This window comes from Pteropus alecto, unplaced genomic scaffold, assembly GCF_000325575.1.
Source record: "Pteropus alecto unplaced genomic scaffold, ASM32557v1 scaffold75, whole genome shotgun sequence".
NCBI classification, from domain to species: Eukaryota; Metazoa; Chordata; class Mammalia; order Chiroptera; family Pteropodidae; genus Pteropus; species Pteropus alecto.
In genome coordinates, this window is record NW_006440638.1 from 20,613,764 (window position 1) to 20,631,475 (window position 17,712).

Below are 17,712 nucleotides of genomic sequence, written 5' to 3' on the forward strand. Positions count from 1 at the left end.
CAACACGCGCCGCCCCACGCGCCGCCGCCACCCGCTGGGCCCGCGCGGTCCTAACGCCGACCGTACCCCGCCGCGGTCGCTGTCAATACTGGCCGCCCTTCGCGCTGCTGCCTCCCGCGAGGTCCTAGCGCCAAACTTCCGCAGTCACCGCTACCCTGAACCGGCTCCTCCAAAGTCCTCGCGGACGCTCCGCAAACCATGTATCCTTAGCACCCGGCCTCTTATCCGGGGACACTTCACCCTAAGCCATCACCCCCAGAGATGCTCAGATCCGAAGACACCGACTCCTGGGCTCTGTGATCCAGGAAACCACAGGCCAAAGATCCCCAAACCAAACTTCTCAGTGTCGGGCTTTTCACATTAGGCCCTCAGAAGCTGGGATTGTCAGACTTGAGATCTTAACTACTGGATCTTTCCTGCTCAGGCCTCCCGGGCCCAAGAACCATAAGACACAGAATAAAGGTCTTCAGTATGGGACCCTCAGTCTGCACCCTGCAGACCCAGATACTTTCTAAAACAAGTCCCTCAGATTCAGGTTTTACTAGAACTTTTGAATCTCACTCTTCAGACTCAAAAATCTAAAAGTTGGGCCATTAGAATTAGACCCCACAGTTGGAGTGCTCAGACTCCAGAACTCTCAGGCCCAAGCTCCTTGAACTGGGGACCCTAAAATCTGGGCACTGGTCCAGTCTCTACCCTTGGTGCCAGTTCTTAGCTCAGCCCACAAGGCCTTGAACCCTGAGAACCCTCAACCAAGATACCTCAGACTTGGGGTCTTCAGTCCCACTGTACCAGCTCCAGAAACCTCAAACTCACAGCAGGAGAACTTTGTGCCCAACTTCTTGACTCAAAATTTGTCTCAGATTCTGCCTGAATCCAAGGCCACAATTCTGGCACTCCTTACAACTCATCCTCACCCCACCCCACATACACATAGAAATCCCACCCACACTGCTCTCTCCCAGGGCAGCATCCTAAGATGATGCAGAGAGTTATATTTGAAATTAGATGGCAGGGATCTCCAGGGCTCTGGCATTTTGACAGCTGTGTGACCTTATATAAGTTACCCAACCTCTCTGAGCCTAGCTTCTCATCTGCAAAATGGAGATAATACTTGTATGGAAAGGTTGGTATGAAGAATGTAGTAGGATGGGAAGGGGCTTGCACACAATAAAAGCTCAATATTACTTTCTTCCTTCCCCTACAGTTCATAGAATGGAGCGTTTCTAATTCTTAAATCTGTCTCCCCTAAATTTCTACCTTTCAGACAAAAAGAGAACAAAATTTTTTGGTAATACCACTACCACCACTACCACCACCAAAATTTGACACCACAGGCCTAGACGGTATCCAAAGTGGGCATCCTCTCCAGATTTCAAGTTTAATGGGATTATTGGACAACCCCAAGTGGCCAAGTAGCTTTGACAAACTGACTTAGGGGCCAAGACTCAGTGGATAGAAATGCAAAAAGGGAAACATGGAACTTCATAATTCAGTCCTAAAATAATCAGAACTCCTCCTGCATTCCATTTGTGTCCCAGTGTGTTTAAAAACACTAGTCTATTAAAACAAAACCATATATCACTTAGGGAGAATTCAGCTTTTTACTTTCATTTCTTTAAGGCAAACAGATTATTTCATTGCCAGAATCACAGACATCCAAATTCTGCTTTAATTATTACTCCTGTCATAATTAAATGGTGGCCTGACCATGACAAGGCTCTTCTTGCATACTATTGGTGGGAGTAAAAATTGGTCCAACCTTTCTGAATGCATTTATTCCTTCAAAAATTATATACTAAGTACTTACCATGTAAGTAGGCCTGGTGCTAGGAACTGGGATTAATAGTAACATCAAAGGCTTTGAAAATGTTCTCACTCAGAAATTCTATCTCTAGGAAGGTATTCTGAGGAAATAAGCAGATATCAGTGGAAATACATAGCATGTGAGGATAAGTATCTAACAATAGAGAATTAGACAAATCATTGTACAATCATATTTTGCAATGATTAAAAATCAGATTATCAAAGAATAATGATGTTGGAAAAAGCTTTTAACAGTAAGTGAAAAAAAGCAATGCAGTTGACTCTTGAACAACATGGGTTTGAACTGTGCGGGTCCACCTATCAGCGGATTTTTTTTCAATAAACACACAGTCGCTCCTCAATATCCCCATTTTTGCATCTGCAGATTCAACCAATCGTGGGTCAAAAATAGTATTTTGATCCACAATTGGGAATCTACAGATGCAGAGGGCTGACTATAACCATTGTTCTATACCATTTTATATAAGGGACTTGAGCATCCTCAGATTTGAGTATCCACGCTGGGGGTGGGGAGGTACTGGAACCAATCCTCCCATATAGAGGAATAACTGTAGTTAGGTTTGGGAAAAGTCAAGTTATATGTGAATTTTCAGCTGCGTGGGGTTCAGTGCCCCTAACCCCCATGTTGTTCAAGGGTCAACTGTATATGCATTTGTACAATCCCAAATATAAAAAATATATCCACTTTAGGAAGTGGGATCATAATGCTTTCTATTTTTATGTTCTTTTGTGTTTTTCAAAATGTCTCTAATGAGGGTATTTTACTTGTATAATTAGGGGAAAAAATAATACCATACAATGAGTTGCAAAGGTCAACAAACTTGTCTAGTCTTCCTAACTAGGAAAAGGAAACTGAAAGTGAGAAATCAGATACTTGAGTGAATAAGGCCAGAGACTCTCAATTAGACTTCGCCTTTCTCTTGAAAATTTTTGCCTGAAGGAAGCCCCTCAAATAGATACTATGATGAGCCTTATAATTTCATTTTCCTCTTCCCAGATCAGCCTTGTCAGGATCCTCTGAGGATCCTGGACTTAACTGGATCCCTAGATTCTCTGGAGCCCCAACCCTCACCGACAGTCCCAACATCTGTTTGGCTTTTTAAGTGGCTCACACTGAATGTGGGGGAAGCCTCCTCAGGCAGAGCTGAGCTGAATCAAATCAGTTTTGCTTCTAGTTTGTCTGGGTGAAATTAATGAGACATGTGGTACCTTAGTTTTTGCCACATACACTACTACTCAGGGCTAGCAGAAAAAATACTTATATTCTTAAATGTTACTAAATGTTGGTGGCCCACATGTTATTTATACAACAACTTGACATTGGGAGATTAACTGAAGATGAGTTTTAGTGAGGATGCTTCTAGACCTGGCAACTGCTCTATAAATCAAATCGCACTTATGAAGCCTCAGCGCCTCCTAAGAAGCATTGCCTCCCAACTCTAAATTATTTTCTTTACATATTCACGATCTGAATTAAAAAATAAAATTTAACTCAAATTTGATCACTTATTTTCCTTAACGTGTTGATATTTTCCATCATATCGCAGAGGAATTTCCCCCAGGGTTTATAAGGTCATATGAACTGTGTAATAGCTAAGAGCCACCCTAGAAATTGATTGTGCCCTAGAAATTAACTGTGGGGTCGGGTCTCCCATTAATCCTGTTCTGTGTAGTGTTAACATTAGCCTTTTTCTTGTGATTTTGAACTTAAATGGTTTTTCCTAGTTGGTGATTTGGCAACAACCTGAAATTTCACTGATGTTGAGAATTCTTGTCTCTGTTGTGTTTGTGATCCAAAGGAAGACAAGCCAAGAGCAAAGGAAGTAAAACATCTGGGACCCTGAGAATATTCAAGAGTAATATGTAGCCCAGAGGTAATACCATAGTGCTCTCATTCTGCTCAGAGAGCACCAGTTAATAAATTATGCCAACGCATGAGGCATTCAGTGGCGCAGCTGCTCAGAGTGACAGTCTACCCTTGGTAGAGTATGTTTTAATATAAAAACTTAATAGATGTAATTTAATAGCAATTTTCTTTGGGAATAAATTGGTCTCTGAATCATACTCAAAGAACATAGAAGAAAAATAACTTAACAATTTAGCACAAAATGAAAACCTGTGGTTACCTAAGAAATACCAGTATGCATTTAGCAGTTCCTTCTTTTTCTAGTTGAAAACACAAGTCCACAAGATGAATGGTGGCAAGTGCACATTTTCTTCCTATTGTTACTCAAGATTTGCCGCTTAGAAAAAGAAATGAGTGGCATTTCACCAACATGGAAATGTTTCTAATAGAATATAAAAATCTGTTAAGCAATTTTCTAGTACATTAGGCTGAAATTGCTTAAGATGAGTATATCTTTCTGTGGTGATCAAACATTGCATGAATTGCAGTCTTATAATGCCCCTAAGTGGAAAGTGCTAGTACAATTTGGCCTATTTTAGTCAGTACTTTTGTACTCATGTGTGACCTCATATAGTCAAGACTGCCTCTTAATTAAGAGAGACGATTTCCTAATTTGAAGGTCATCCATGCTTTCATTAGAAGAATCATTCTTTCCAGTAGCTTGTATAAAAAGAATTCAAAATGAAAAAGCCAACCTGCCAGTTTTCTTTATAGCCAGCTTTAACAAAGCATCGGTGGTTTGAGAATCTTAGTTCTGAGTAAAACTAGCAAGTCATTTACAGAGATGTATCCCTAACTTCTTGCCCACTTCTCTAGTCCAACTTTTTGACTTACAGAGATCATAGACCATGACATCCAAGAAAAAAAGGAAATGAGCTTCTTGAGAAGCTACTTTTGAGTTACACAGTATAAAGCAGCTATCAGTCAGATCTGACATCATCCCCACCGTAATATATAGAAAAATGCTACCACTGTAGCAAGGAATAAGATCTAGAATATTTTGAATATTTAAAAAAATTCTATGTTTCCAAATGCTTTAATGCCACTTAACAAGATACTATTATAGAAACTGACAGTGATCCAGTAACAGTAACATTGTAAGATCCATAAAATGATTGGAAAAAAAGCTTTGAAGCAGCAGGCCCCTTTGAATCCCGGCTCTACTACATACTAGATGTACAACCTTGGAAAAGTCACACAGCACCTGTCTGTTTTCTTACCTATAAAATGGGACGTAAACTTAATTTGATAAAGTTGTTTCAAGGATTAATGTAGAAAATTGGCTCATCAGGTATTAAAAAAATGGCAGCTGTTAGTATTGATGATCACATCACACTCCATTTATGGACCCATACTTCAAGACTGCTGCTAAGTCCCAGAGAATGAGTTCTATAGGAGCAAAACTTGATTATAGCTTCAAGTCCACATTTTGTGCAAGTTTACATTTTTTCAATGTTGTATCAAATTTCCAACATGCGTAGTGTTTTACTTATGAGTCTTCTTCAGGTGGATCTCAGCTTGCCAATTCTGCCCATTCTGAAACTCATAATGGCATCTTTGCTTCTCACATTAATTTTGGTTATTTCCATCTCACTGTCACAAACAAGTCCAGTACAATATTTAAGTTTTAAAATACTTTATGTAGATCACTGCCCTCTAGTGACTAGAATAATTCCTTCTGGTAATTCCTTTAACTGATACCCTTAATGTAAAAAAATTAAAAATCTAGTTACTGACCCACTAGTGGGAGGAAAATCCTTTTTCCAGAAAATGTGGGTTGATTCAACCAATTACACTTCTTATATTCCTGATCAAAGCATCTAGCTGTGGTCAGAGCCACCATGTAAAGCCACAGAGCATAGGCAGACCACATCTATGTTCCAGTACAGATTCTTAAAAGGATTCTTAAAATGGTTCGGGATGACCATTTAGTACTAACATATTAGGCACATTTCCTTGTCAATCCCCCTGAACTATTAAGAACTTGGTCTCCACAGTGTTTCTTATACTTTTTATTTCTTATAATTTTTTACAATAAGCATGTATTATTTTTACAAAGGGGGGAACCCACAATATTTTCAAGGATGGGAGAAAATAATCTGCATTACCAAAACAGACACTGTGCATTTCAAGATCTATTCCAGGTTTAGAAGACCAAGAGATTGCCTGACATCCTGAAAGACTGGCCTGTTTACTTGTGGGCCGGTTAGCTTTAAACTCAGGAAAACTTCTAACTTCATTCACAGGGAGAATGAATAATAGTAGTAGCTACTGTTTACAGGCTAGGTCTTGTGCTTTGCTATTTGTATCTATCATCTCTAGCAATCCTGTGTGGTAGGTGGTATCCCCATTTTATAGATTAAACCAAGAGTTTACATAGCTGAGTCCAAATCTGCACGATAACCCTTCTCGGATAACAGGAAAACTATCTGAAAGGCAAGTACCACTTGAAAGTTAAGCAAGATGCCACCTTGGTGTAAACAGTAACAAATTACAAAAAACTCTGACCCAGAAGCTGTTGAAGAATATTTAAGAATATTTACTCGTAAAAGATAGATGTTCAGATGACCCAATGTCTATTGTTGCCTTCAATAATTAAATGCTAGCTAGTTAGAAATTCAGTGGGAAACTTATTCTATACAGATATAGGTGGGTTTGTGTTATCCAAATGCAAATCTAACTAGGTTTGAAATCCTAAAAGTAGAACCTTTAGCTAAACAACCTTCCCAATATGTATTTTTTTAATTTAAAAAAACCAGGCAGGTGATATAAAGTCTGTGTGAACCATAAAGCCAACTTGGAAAGTGGACATGTGAACACCTCTCTACCTGTTCCCCTCCTCCAATATGGGCTGCTGGGTCCGTTAGCCATTCCTTGTTGAAGAGCAGCAATCCCTGTTTTCCTCAGAGGCTCTTGATAATGATAACACTGATGCATGAACTTGCATCTTTAAACACATATTTCAGGATCTGGGAACTTCTGGGACCGTAACTTTAACCCAGCCTTCCATAACAGTCTTTTTACTTTCTATTACAAAACACGACACTGCAATAATAGCAATGAACCGCTTCAGCCTTTTCACTTCCGCAGAAGCTAAAACAACTTCTCCAACATATAAAGGGGCTGGAAAGTTAATTTCCTGGGAAAGAAATACACAGCCTGGCCCTGGCATTTTAGTACCTAGGAGAGCTGAAATAAGTCCATTGATCAAAACTCCATGTACAATTGTCTTTCCAAACTTGGTGTGTTTTGCAAAATCTTCATTTAAATGTAAAGGATTGACATCCCCTGTTAATTCTGAGAAGGAAATCACATCCCTCTGTGTGAAGGCCCTGCTGAGTTCAGCCCGGTCTCCAACTCTGATGTGCACATGCTGAAAGTGCTGCCTGTTTAGCACTGGTTGGTTCAGGCAGATTCTCCTCGGAAGCCCACCCCACCAAAGACGATGGCTGGAAATTACTGGGAACATCTTCGGCATCCTCGAATTTCATCAACGAGAGGTTTTTAGCCTGCTTCAGTTTTCACACATTATGCTGGCATCAAAACGTACTTTTGAGAGCGGAGGAATGTTTCTGAAATTGAAGACTATTCAATCCAAAACTAGTTCCCTACTATTACCAGATAATGCAAGGAGAAATGGAGAAACCTATAAGAGAAAGAAAAATGTTAACACAGTTATCAGGAGAAAATTGCACTGAAACACAAGGCAATGTAGAAACATGCCTAGTTTTATAGGACAAACCAAGTTATGCAGTAGCATTTTAAACAGCATCTTGAGAGGAAGCCTTAGATAAACAAGTGGTCATGATAAGCTCAGAAAGAGCATCCCAATACATAAGGCACTAGGCATTAAGCAATAAATGAAAAGTTAAGACTTTTCTGTATGAGTTCCAAGTTTTATCCCAAACTCCTCCCATACAATTGGAAGCAATGAAGTTCTTTTTCTTCCCTAGCTAGATATTAACCACACTGGATTTATGCAAACACAAAAATGGAACACATATTAAAAAGTAATTTGATCCATTACTCAGCCTCATTTAGAATATGTGAATAGTCTTTACCTGAATCACTCTGAAAGCACATTTCTTGCCTTTATAGGATCCTAACAGGGTCAGAGAGCTCCACAATTTGACAAGACCGCTATGGAAAAATCAAGAAAGCATTAATAAATATTTGTCCCTGCAACATCTTCCTAGTATTTCTGTGCTAATCCAGAAAATCTAACTTAAATGAGAAAACTTTAAAAAGAAAAGCATAATATATCATAGGCAGAGAATAAAATAAATCTCAATTGTTTCTAAAGTATATATTTCTGAGTTTACAACTATGATCATCAATTGGGAAACACTGGAGTTGTCAGCAAATCTCAAGTTTTGCTCTCCAGTGTGTAAGTTCCTGCTCGATGAATATTCATATTCTCCCCAGTTTAAACTTCCAAAAGCTGCTCAGAGTTCACAATGACAAAGCTCTTATTCTCAGAGAGCATTTTTGCTCTATTTCTCCATTCGTCTTTCTGCTGTTATACTAGAAATGTCCCACTGTCTGCCATACCTGCTACATATTCTCAAGACAGCTGACAAGGTCTTCTCTTCATAGTTTAGGATGTCCAAGGGTAGGGCAGCATCAACCTAAGTATGCAATAATGCTATTAGCAGACTATTATCAACATTAGTCTTGAACTCTAAAAACTAATCCTATCAATTGCTTTTTTCCTCCAAAAATGCAGTATTTTATTTAATGGTGCTGGAATAGTGGGCCTGCTTATTTACAACTACCCCCTGCCTCGAATGTTCACATTGCTAATACCTCTTCATCCTTCAAGTCTTCATTTAAATTGTTCCTTCCCCAAGATTAAGCTCATTCACTTGCTCTGCTCTTTCATGTACAGGACCCACATACTTCCTCTTTCATAATACTCATCATTCTTTTTTTAAATGTGTTTACTTCCTTATGAAACTGTCTATTCCAAATATTTATTGCTTGATGTCTTATCGTTGAATTATGGGATAGAACCTGGCAGTCTGGCCTCACTGGACAGACTGGGCCCTCAGGTCTTTTTTTTTTTTTTTACTGGTCTCAGGGATAACACTCATCATCCTTGCCATTAATTGTTCAACATGGTTTTCTTCTAAAAATAACCAAAACCATTAGTCCATAAGACAGAGGCCATGTCTGTTTGTTTATAGCTATATCCCCCAGAACTAGGTTTCATATCTGACATATAGAAGGTACACATATATTTTTTTAAGCTCTTTACTTTGAAAAATTAGTCATAAGAGATTTATCCAGCCTCCCTCAATGTCAACATCTTGTACCAACTATAGCATGATATCAAAACAGGAAACTGAAACTGACAAAACAAAGTTTATTCAGATTTTACCAGTTATACATGCACTCGTATTTATGTATGCGTATGCATAGTTCTATAACATTTTACCACGTAGGTAGTTTCATGTAACCACATATGTAGTTTCATGTAACCACTTGATTGTAATCAAGATAAAGAGCTACACCATCTCCACAGGCTCTCTCCTCCTACTCCTTAATAGTCATACCCACTTTCTCCAATATCCCTGACCCCAGGCAACCACTAATCCTTCTCAAATTGTTATGTCAAGAGCGTTATATAGAGTGACATCAGAAACATGGTAGAGTGAGAGATGTCCCCAGATCTCTCCCCTTGAAACAACAATAAGCTGAACATCTAAAACTCAACAAAAGACACCCAACCTGCACACGAGCACGCCTGAGCGTGGGATTTGTGAATGAGAGCTACCATAGACAATAAATTTTGTAAAATTCTAAAAAAAAAAAAAAAAAGCATTATATAAATGGAAACACTCAGCATGTTTCCATTTGAGATTGGCTTTTTCACTAAGCATAATTCTCTGGAGATTTGGTCACGTTGTTTGGTGTATCAATAGTTTGTTCCTTTTTATTATTGAGCATATATCGTGGTATAAATGTACTATAGTTTATTCACACATTAAAGGACATCTAGCTTATTTCTATTTAGGGGTTCTTACTAATAAAGCTTCTGTGAACATGCATATGTAAGTTTCTGCATGAATGTTAAGTTTTCATTTCTCTAGAATAAATGTCCAGGTGTGCAGTTGCTGAGTTGTATAGTAGGTACATGATTAATTTAAGAAACTGCTAAATTGTGTTCAAAGAGACTATACCTAAAATTTTTTACATTTTACATTCCTACCACTAATGTATGAGTGATTCAGTTTATCCACATCATCAACATTTAGTATTATCAGTATTTTTCGTCTCAGTCATTCTGCTAGGTGTGTAGTGATTATCTCATTGTTTTTAATGTGCATTTCCCTAATGGCTAATAATGTTGAACATCTTTTCATTCATGTGCTTCTTTGCCCACATCTTTTTTAGTGCAATGTCTGTTCATGTCTTTTGCCCATTTTCTTAACTGTGTTGTTTAGTTTTTTACTACTGAATTTTGAAAGTTCTTTACATACTCTAGATATTAAGCCTTTGTCAGATATGTGGTTTGCAAATATTTTCCTCCAATCTATTTGTTTTTTTCATGCTCTCAATTGAGTCTTGTGTGGAATAAAGTTTTAAATTTTTATGAGCTGTTTAGCAGATTTTGATTTGACAGAATATATAAATCAAGAAGTAACTTCTTGAAAATCATCTGTCTTTGTTCTCTCTCAAAATTCGTTTTTAAGTGAATGCTAAAACATGACTGCTCAAAGTGTTCATCTGTGATAAGGAGCTGCATCGGAATAAATATCAATATCACTAAGAACACTGTTTAGTTCAGCTCAGTTTTTTTCATAAGGAGATTTTTCTCAGTAAAGGAAGTGCTGTGCTGATTTACCTTTCTAGTGTGACTCTCAAATCTTCACAATGGGCAAAACAAACAAACAAACAAAAAACAGTTTGTAGTTGCCAGTCTGGACCACACTTTGAGTAGCATTGCACTAAAATAAACATTTGTCTAATGAGCTCCTTGTCAAAAAGAAGGCGTATTAGAACACACTTACCTAAAATTCATCATTTCTGAAAGTCTGCTTCTGAATTTACAAATATGATTTTAAAGTTTTTAAATATTTGGAAAAGTGTTCTTTCAGTATTTATTACAAAGATCTTAGGAATGTTCAATCTATCGAGTGATTTCATACCTCTCCAAACAGGTCCTTCAGGGCTGAAATAAGCAGCTGTTTGAACTGTGCAGCATTCAGTCCAACTCCATGATCTTGAAATTCTCTATCAAAAAAAATGAAAAAGAAAATAATACCTCGTATTAAATTTCATGCTACTCAAATTCATAAAATAACCAAAAATAGAACTTAGGAGACTGAACTTACAGGCAGACTTTCATGTAGTGGTGTTCAGAGGGATTTTTGTAAACTATTCTTTCATATGTGGCAGCTGGGGCTGGCATCTTTTCCAATGCTGATTACACCTACATTAAGAGTCAAGAGGGCTAGAAATTAGCAACGTACGAGCTATTTTTCACGTTTCTAATGAGTATTTGACCTATTTGATTTTTTAAAGAACTGCAACAGACAGTAATGCATCTAATTCTAATCAAACTAAGGTTACCCACACAGAAACAAAGAAATTTCTATATATCATACATGCCACACCATGTGTTCTTAATAAATTCTAATAACATAATCCCACTGAACATTTTCCCCTACAGAGTACCCAGCTCTGTGTTAAATACTTCATATGCCTTCAAACTGATCCTATGAGGTAAAAGCTAACATTACTTCCATTTTAGAGAAGAGGACATTAAAACTTAGCAAAGACAGGTAACACCTGCCCAAGGGAACAGAGCCTCCAACCACTCCTGAGCACCCTCAAGACCACTCTGATATGATGCCTCTTAATCCAAAAAGAAAAAAAAAGTAGAAACATAAAGGAGTAAAACCTGAAATCTGAAGGCCCTCTTCTTGTTTACTCTCGGTCAACACTGAACATACACAGGAGAATGAGGGGTGGTAGTTCTGCTGACTCTCCCATGTGCGATTTGTGAGTTCTCTCAGTCTGGAGGCCAGGTCAACAAAGGGCTATTTGGCATGAAAGACAGCTTCAATAGCAACAGGTTTGAGAAGAGGAATTCCTGGAATGGGCTCTCAATGCCATTTCTAACAGACCTGAAACTTTCAAGAACATGCTGATCCCCTAGTCGGGAATCTCTGTCCGTGGCTCCACTCCCACCTTACTCTCCCTCTGGATAACTCCCACTCATCCTTCAAATTACAGCTTACAGTTCACCTCTTCCAATAGTTTCACCTCTTCAAGACCTTTTTGACACCCTGTTCTAAGTTATGTTCCCTTTTTATGTAATTTCTTAACATTTCATTTGTTTACTATCTGGTTCCCCCACAAAGGGACCAGGAAACTGAGGCCCAATCAAGGAAAGGGACTAATCCAAGGTCACATAGCTATAGACCTACATTTGTAAAAACCTCTCTCGGTCAGGCCAGTCCCAACCACTCCCAGATGGTGACCACCAGAGAAAATGAGAAGTCAGAGTCAAGGAGCTACATCCAACCATCCACTCAACAAACGTGAATATTTACTGTGTCTGGCATGGAGTAGGTATTCAACAAACTTACTGAATATATGACAGACTGAATGGTTAAAGTGTTAGGCCTATAGGTTGAAAAGAATCTTTAGTTTCAGGACTGCAGCAATGGTTATCTGGTGCTTCTTTTCCAATCACTAGAATCTCCCCTGACTAGAAGGGCAGGAAGAAGAGGACCCTATTTATTTCATTCGTTGTCTAGCACATGATAGATGTTTTTAAAATATTACTGACTGCCTTGATGGAACTGGCTGCCTGAGTACGGGAATGACTTTGGGCCTGAGGTTCAGGAAGCCAATAATAATGAAGACTTAAAGAGGATTCTGGAGATAGTGGTGAAAGCTGCACAGCAATGAGTGTACTCAATGCCAAAGAACTGTACGTTTTAAAAATGGTAAGTTCTGTTAGGCATATTTTACACACTTACACACACAAACTTAAGGAGCAAGTGTTGAGCAGTCACCTCTCCATGGCCAGGCCTGAGCCTCAAGGTCAATCACAGCACTGCCCTCTGCAGGCTGTCCTGAGACTTCAAAAGATGATGCCGGGGTACAGCCTGGCGTATTCACCCAGCTCACCACAAAAATATGAGCACTTCTATATAGTCATTGCCATTATCATCTTCCAAGTTAGCCTTTTTAATGGCTGTAAGGATGCTCTTTAACTCATCTGTTAGTAACAGCCATCCCTGCTTCCCTCCCGAAACTAGCACCTACTGCGGCCAGAGTGAGCCTATTAAAATCTATTCAAGCGACGCCATCTCCATGCTCAAAATCTTGCAATGGTTCCCGTTTCACTCAGAGTAAAGCCAAAGTCTTTACAGCCGCCTGCAAGGCCCTACCTGATCTGTACCGCTGCTTCCCCAGACCGCTCTGACCTCTTGTCCTATTTATTTCCCCCTGCTCAATCCCTTCCACCACAGCTCTCCCTCACACACCAGTTTCCCTCCAGGCTCTGGGCCCCACTCCTAGCTTTTCTGCATGCTGGGAACGTACTCTTCCACTAGGTAGCCACATGGCTCACTCTCGTCTTCTCCATTGCTTTGTTCAAATCTCACCCCTCGATTTGGTCCAGTAGCTATCTAATACGGCAGTCCCCGCTTCCCTGCTTCTGCTCTATTCTTTTCTCATCATACTTACCACATTCTAACATAACTACGTAATTGTTATTTATTTGTACTCCCCTCCCCTCGACCCTAATAGAGTGTACACTCCAAAAGAAAAGGATCGGTCCTGTTCACGGTTGTTTCCCAAGAACCTAAAACAGTGTATCACACACAGCAGGCATTCAACATAGCTTCTGGACTAAATCAAACACACACGCACGCACACGCGCGCGCGCACGCACGCACACACACACAGTCCCCTCCTGTTGGGCACTTAGGTCCCTTTCAATCTTTTTTCGACTAACGTCCGCTATTTATTTGGCGTCCGCACCCATGGTCCGCAACCACCGTCCGCGTCCGCGACTGCGTCGCACAGAGGCCTGGGCAGGTTCGCAGCCCAGCCTCGCCTTCCGCACGCCGCGTCCTCCGCCGCAGCGGAGAGGTACCTCAGGCCACCCCGCGCCGCCCGCCGTCGCTCCCGCCTTACGCATGCGGTCTGAGTCGCGCGTCCTGCGTCACCCGCGCGGCCGACTGAGCCCACTCCCGGAAAATAGCCGCTACGCTATGGGTCTCCGCGGGAGCAGACTGACGCCTCTCAGACGCCTGTGCACTGCAAGAATCCGCCAGTCTCGAGCTACCTAGCAGAGGCCGGAGTCTGGGTCCCAGAAACTTCGGGGTGGTTACGTTTGGCTTCCGTATGCCCCGCCCCCGGTTACGTCATGTCGGCTAGGCGCGGACATGACGTCACCGCACGGAGTCCTGAGGACGCAGGCGTGAAGCCGGATCAGGAGCTGAGACCACCTCCGCGCTCTGTGCCCTCTGGTTCCTTCCCCGGAGAAAGGCGTGTGTGCTAATGTCTGCATGAGATTCGGGATTCAGGGCATATTTATTTGGCCAGGGAGCTTACTTCATAGTTATTCATTTACCAATACCTTTATTCATCCAACAACTTTATATTTAGCATCTCTTCTGCTGAGCATCACCAATGTCAAACACTCCTTAAGGATAGGATCTACTCTCAATGTCTTGTGGCTCCCAGCACCTAGTAGGTGTTCAGTCGGGCTTGACATAAAAAGACCCAGGTGGACCTATTTACATATGTAAGCCAAGTTTCATCTCTGCATTTATTCCTTAAGTACTTGCTGAGCCCCTATTATGTGCTAGGTGGTGGGGTCTCAGTGAGCAAGAAGATACAGCTCCTGTATTCATGAAACATATAGTGCTTATGTTTAATAATAGTAACAGCTAATATTGAGTGCTTACTTCGTGCCAGGCCTGTGCAAAATATTTTACATGTGTTATGGAACTCTATACACTATCTTAAGGTAGCTACCATTACGATCATTCCCATTTTACAGAGGTGGAAACTGAGTCATAAGAGGTTAAGTTACTTACCCAAGATCACACAGTTTTAAGTGGTGGAGCAGGCCATCTGACTCTAGATGGTACTCTCCACACTGAACTATATTACCACCAATTGTGTGGTATGAGTCAGGGTGTATATGGGAGAGAGACTGGGGCCTTGTCTGTGCTGGCCTACCACTGCATTCCAATGCCTGGCACCCAACTCATGTTTACTGAATGCAGTAGTTCGTAAATGGGTGAACTTTGTCCCTGGGTTATGGGACAAAGGATTGCCCCGCACAACCAAGCCTATGAGTGTTTCATTTCTTTTCTCAAAATCCCACAGTCTGCTGTTTCCTGAAGCTTCAGTCCTTGGATGGGGCTATGTTCTCCAGTCCTGTGGCTTCTTCCCTTCCTTTTCCCCTCTAAGGAGACAGGATTTGTTCCAGACTTGGGAAGAGGTAGAGGAAATCAACACAGTCTCCGCAGACAGTGGCATTTTCTTTCTCAAAAAAGCTTGGATGTCAGAAACTGCCTAAATTAGCTTCACATTCATCCTTTGCTGCTTATTGAGTTTCCTCATCTGTCACACAGAGAAATTAGTAGCATCTACCTCAGAGTTATGAGGAAAAAATGCTTAGTGTAAAGTATCTGGAACCCAAGAAACATGCTGGAATGGAAAGTTTCCTAAACCAGCCATCTTGCAAACCCATCCTGCCAGCCTGCAGTCCAGAGCAGCTCACATACTTTGAACTTCAAAGAACTTGGATAATTTTCACTCTCCTGCACCGAACTCTGAAAATAAAGTGCCTTCCAAGTGCCTGAATTCTCTCAGTGCCGTCAGAGTTTGGGATAAAAGGGATGCCTTTGAATGGCAAAGACAATAGTTGGTTGACTTTTGTTTTTCAATTAAATTTTATTTTTAGAAAGATACTTTAGGCTTGTGGCATACATTTCAAGTGGTATAAAGGGATAAGCAATGAAGAGTAAGTCTCCCACCCTTTTCCCCAGGAACAACCATGGATATAAGTTTTTTAAGTGTCCCTCCAGAGATGTGATAGGGGGCTTTCTCTTCTTAACGATGCATCTTAATATCACTCCAGATCAAAATATACAAGGCCGCCTCAGTATTTCTAAAATTCGACCAACATTGCATTGGATGGAGTCAGTTGCTCAACAGGGGCTGTTCTGGACACTTGGTATCTGGTATTTCAGAGCAAAGTTGTTGGGAAGATCTGCTAGTATTTTATGTTTCTGGAAGGTATGGCAGCCAAGAAAGAGTTAAGTCTGTACTTCTACCCCCTCTGCTATGTCTCTTCCCTTCCTTGTGAACTGGTGCCAAATAGATTTTGCTAACATTGAGAAACATTCATAACTTTGGGGAAAAAAAGCAAGAGAGAGGCCCAAGAAGGATGACAGTCCCTTAGCATTCACAGCCACAATTCTCCATCAGTCACATGGGAGTCGAATCCACTTATGTCAGCAGATTGTGAAGACAGTACAAAGGAAGTGAAAATGATCAGAAGTTAAAAACTATGGAATTGTAGCTGTTGTTTCCATTTAGGGAGACCTATCAAGAGCTGGGTAGTTTGCTTCCATTATCCCACTACCTGCCATGTCCTTAATGTTATTGCCTTTCACAGATGAGGAAAAAGTAGCTCAAAAAGGAAAAGTCATTTGTCTAAGGTAGTGAGAAGCCCTGGAGCCTAAAATGCTGCATTCCATCCCTTCCATGTAAACACAAGGCTGGGATCTGTTCCTCTGAGGTAACCTTGAGCATTATTATCAAACAGGAAGCTTTGAAAAGCAGCCAGTGCTTCTGAGTCCCTAGAAGCCAAGCCTGACACAAGGATCTTCATGTAAGTGATTTTTGCGGGGACAGCTCTCGTGTGAAACCCACAAGGGAGGAAGGAAGTAGAATGGGGCAAGGGGAGAAGCTAAGCAAAGACGTGGGTTCAGAGGAAGTCTAGCTTCAGCCTGATACCATGGGGGAGCCCTGGAGCATAAATGATACCAGAAAGCTTCCAGCCTTGGAAGCATGTGGCCCAAGCCTTACTGACTGCCAGCTGTAGGTTTGCCAGATTTAGCAAGACAAACAAAAACAGGTTGTCCAGTTTAACTTGAGTATCAGATAAACAATAAATGGGATATCTTTACACTTAAAGAGCATTCATTTATCTGAAATTAAATTTAGCTGGCATTCTGTATTTTATCTGGCAACCCTAGGAGGTGAGAGGAAGTGAATGGGGTATAACTTCTCAGGCATCTCCAGTCACTTAAGGGTGGTTCTCTGGGGGAAAGGGGCAGCTGTGAGCCCTTGCTGCCAACACCCACAGCAGGTGGGGGTTTGGTGCAGCAGTCAGTAAAGGGGACCTGGAAAGGACATCAGCAGCACCTACTATGGGCAGGGACTCCAGGGACAGCTCACCAGTCAGTGGTAAAAAAGGCCAGAAGCTCCTGCCCAGACCGGTAAGTCCAAACCATCCCCATCAATCAGAGGAGCAGCAGGACAGTGTGGCCCCACCTTTAGCCCCTCCCTGGCTGCCCTCTGAGAATGTTTTTGCTCCTGCAGAGTCATTCCTCTGCTTGTGTTGGGGTAGAGATGGAGCCAGGCTATTTACTTCATCTCATCCAGCATTTTTGAAAAGTACTTAAATAATGAAGGAGACTTTCCTTAGAAGTGACTAGAAACTTCTCCCTTAAAAAGGCTCTAGTACTCCAGGAAGGGAGAATTGGAGGAGGGGATACCACCTGTACTTAAGCAGCCTATTTCTGAAGGGGCCCACAGTCCTTTCTCAAAATTCAGAGTCCTCTCCTAGGGGTTCCCTACAAAGACGTCCCCCCACATACACTCATTTTCTTTGGAGGACTCTGCACCCCCTAATTATATAAACCTGGGGGAACCTGTGGGTTCTAACCTATAAGATCCCCAAGATATAAAGGTAAGTGAAAAGGGCAAGCAAG

The 17,712-nt window shown here is 41.0% G+C and overlaps 2 protein-coding genes across 7 annotated transcripts; both read right to left on the reverse strand.

The window, feature by feature from the left end:
- Window positions 1-5,730: 5,730 nt before the first annotated feature.
- Window positions 5,731-7,243, reverse strand: HTD2 (hydroxyacyl-thioester dehydratase type 2). Its single transcript, XM_025050763.1, has one exon. It carries the CDS (start codon window positions 7,209-7,211, stop codon window positions 6,696-6,698), a length of 516 nt encoding a protein of 171 aa, XP_024906531.1. The 5' UTR covers window positions 7,212-7,243; the 3' UTR covers window positions 5,731-6,695.
- On the reverse strand, window positions 5,733-14,180 carry RPP14 (ribonuclease P/MRP subunit p14). 6 transcript variants are annotated; one of them, XM_006917506.3, is made up of 7 exons: window positions 13,892-14,120; window positions 11,640-11,778; window positions 11,071-11,168; window positions 10,885-10,969; window positions 8,285-8,361; window positions 7,795-7,873; window positions 5,733-7,379 (listed from the first exon to the last, which is right to left on the reverse strand). In XM_006917506.3, exons 3-7 carry the CDS (start codon window positions 11,145-11,147, stop codon window positions 7,323-7,325), a joined length of 375 nt encoding a protein of 124 aa, XP_006917568.1. In that variant the 5' UTR covers window positions 11,148-11,168; window positions 11,640-11,778; window positions 13,892-14,120; the 3' UTR covers window positions 5,733-7,322. The 6 variants fall into 6 exon arrangements, with proteins under 6 accessions (XP_006917568.1, XP_015449289.1, XP_015449290.1 ...); XM_015593803.2 differs by lacking the exon at window positions 13,892-14,120 and adding an exon at window positions 13,736-13,885; XM_015593804.2 differs by lacking the exon at window positions 11,640-11,778 and having other exon boundaries at window positions 14,043-14,180.
- Window positions 14,181-17,712: the final 3,532 nt, after the last annotated feature.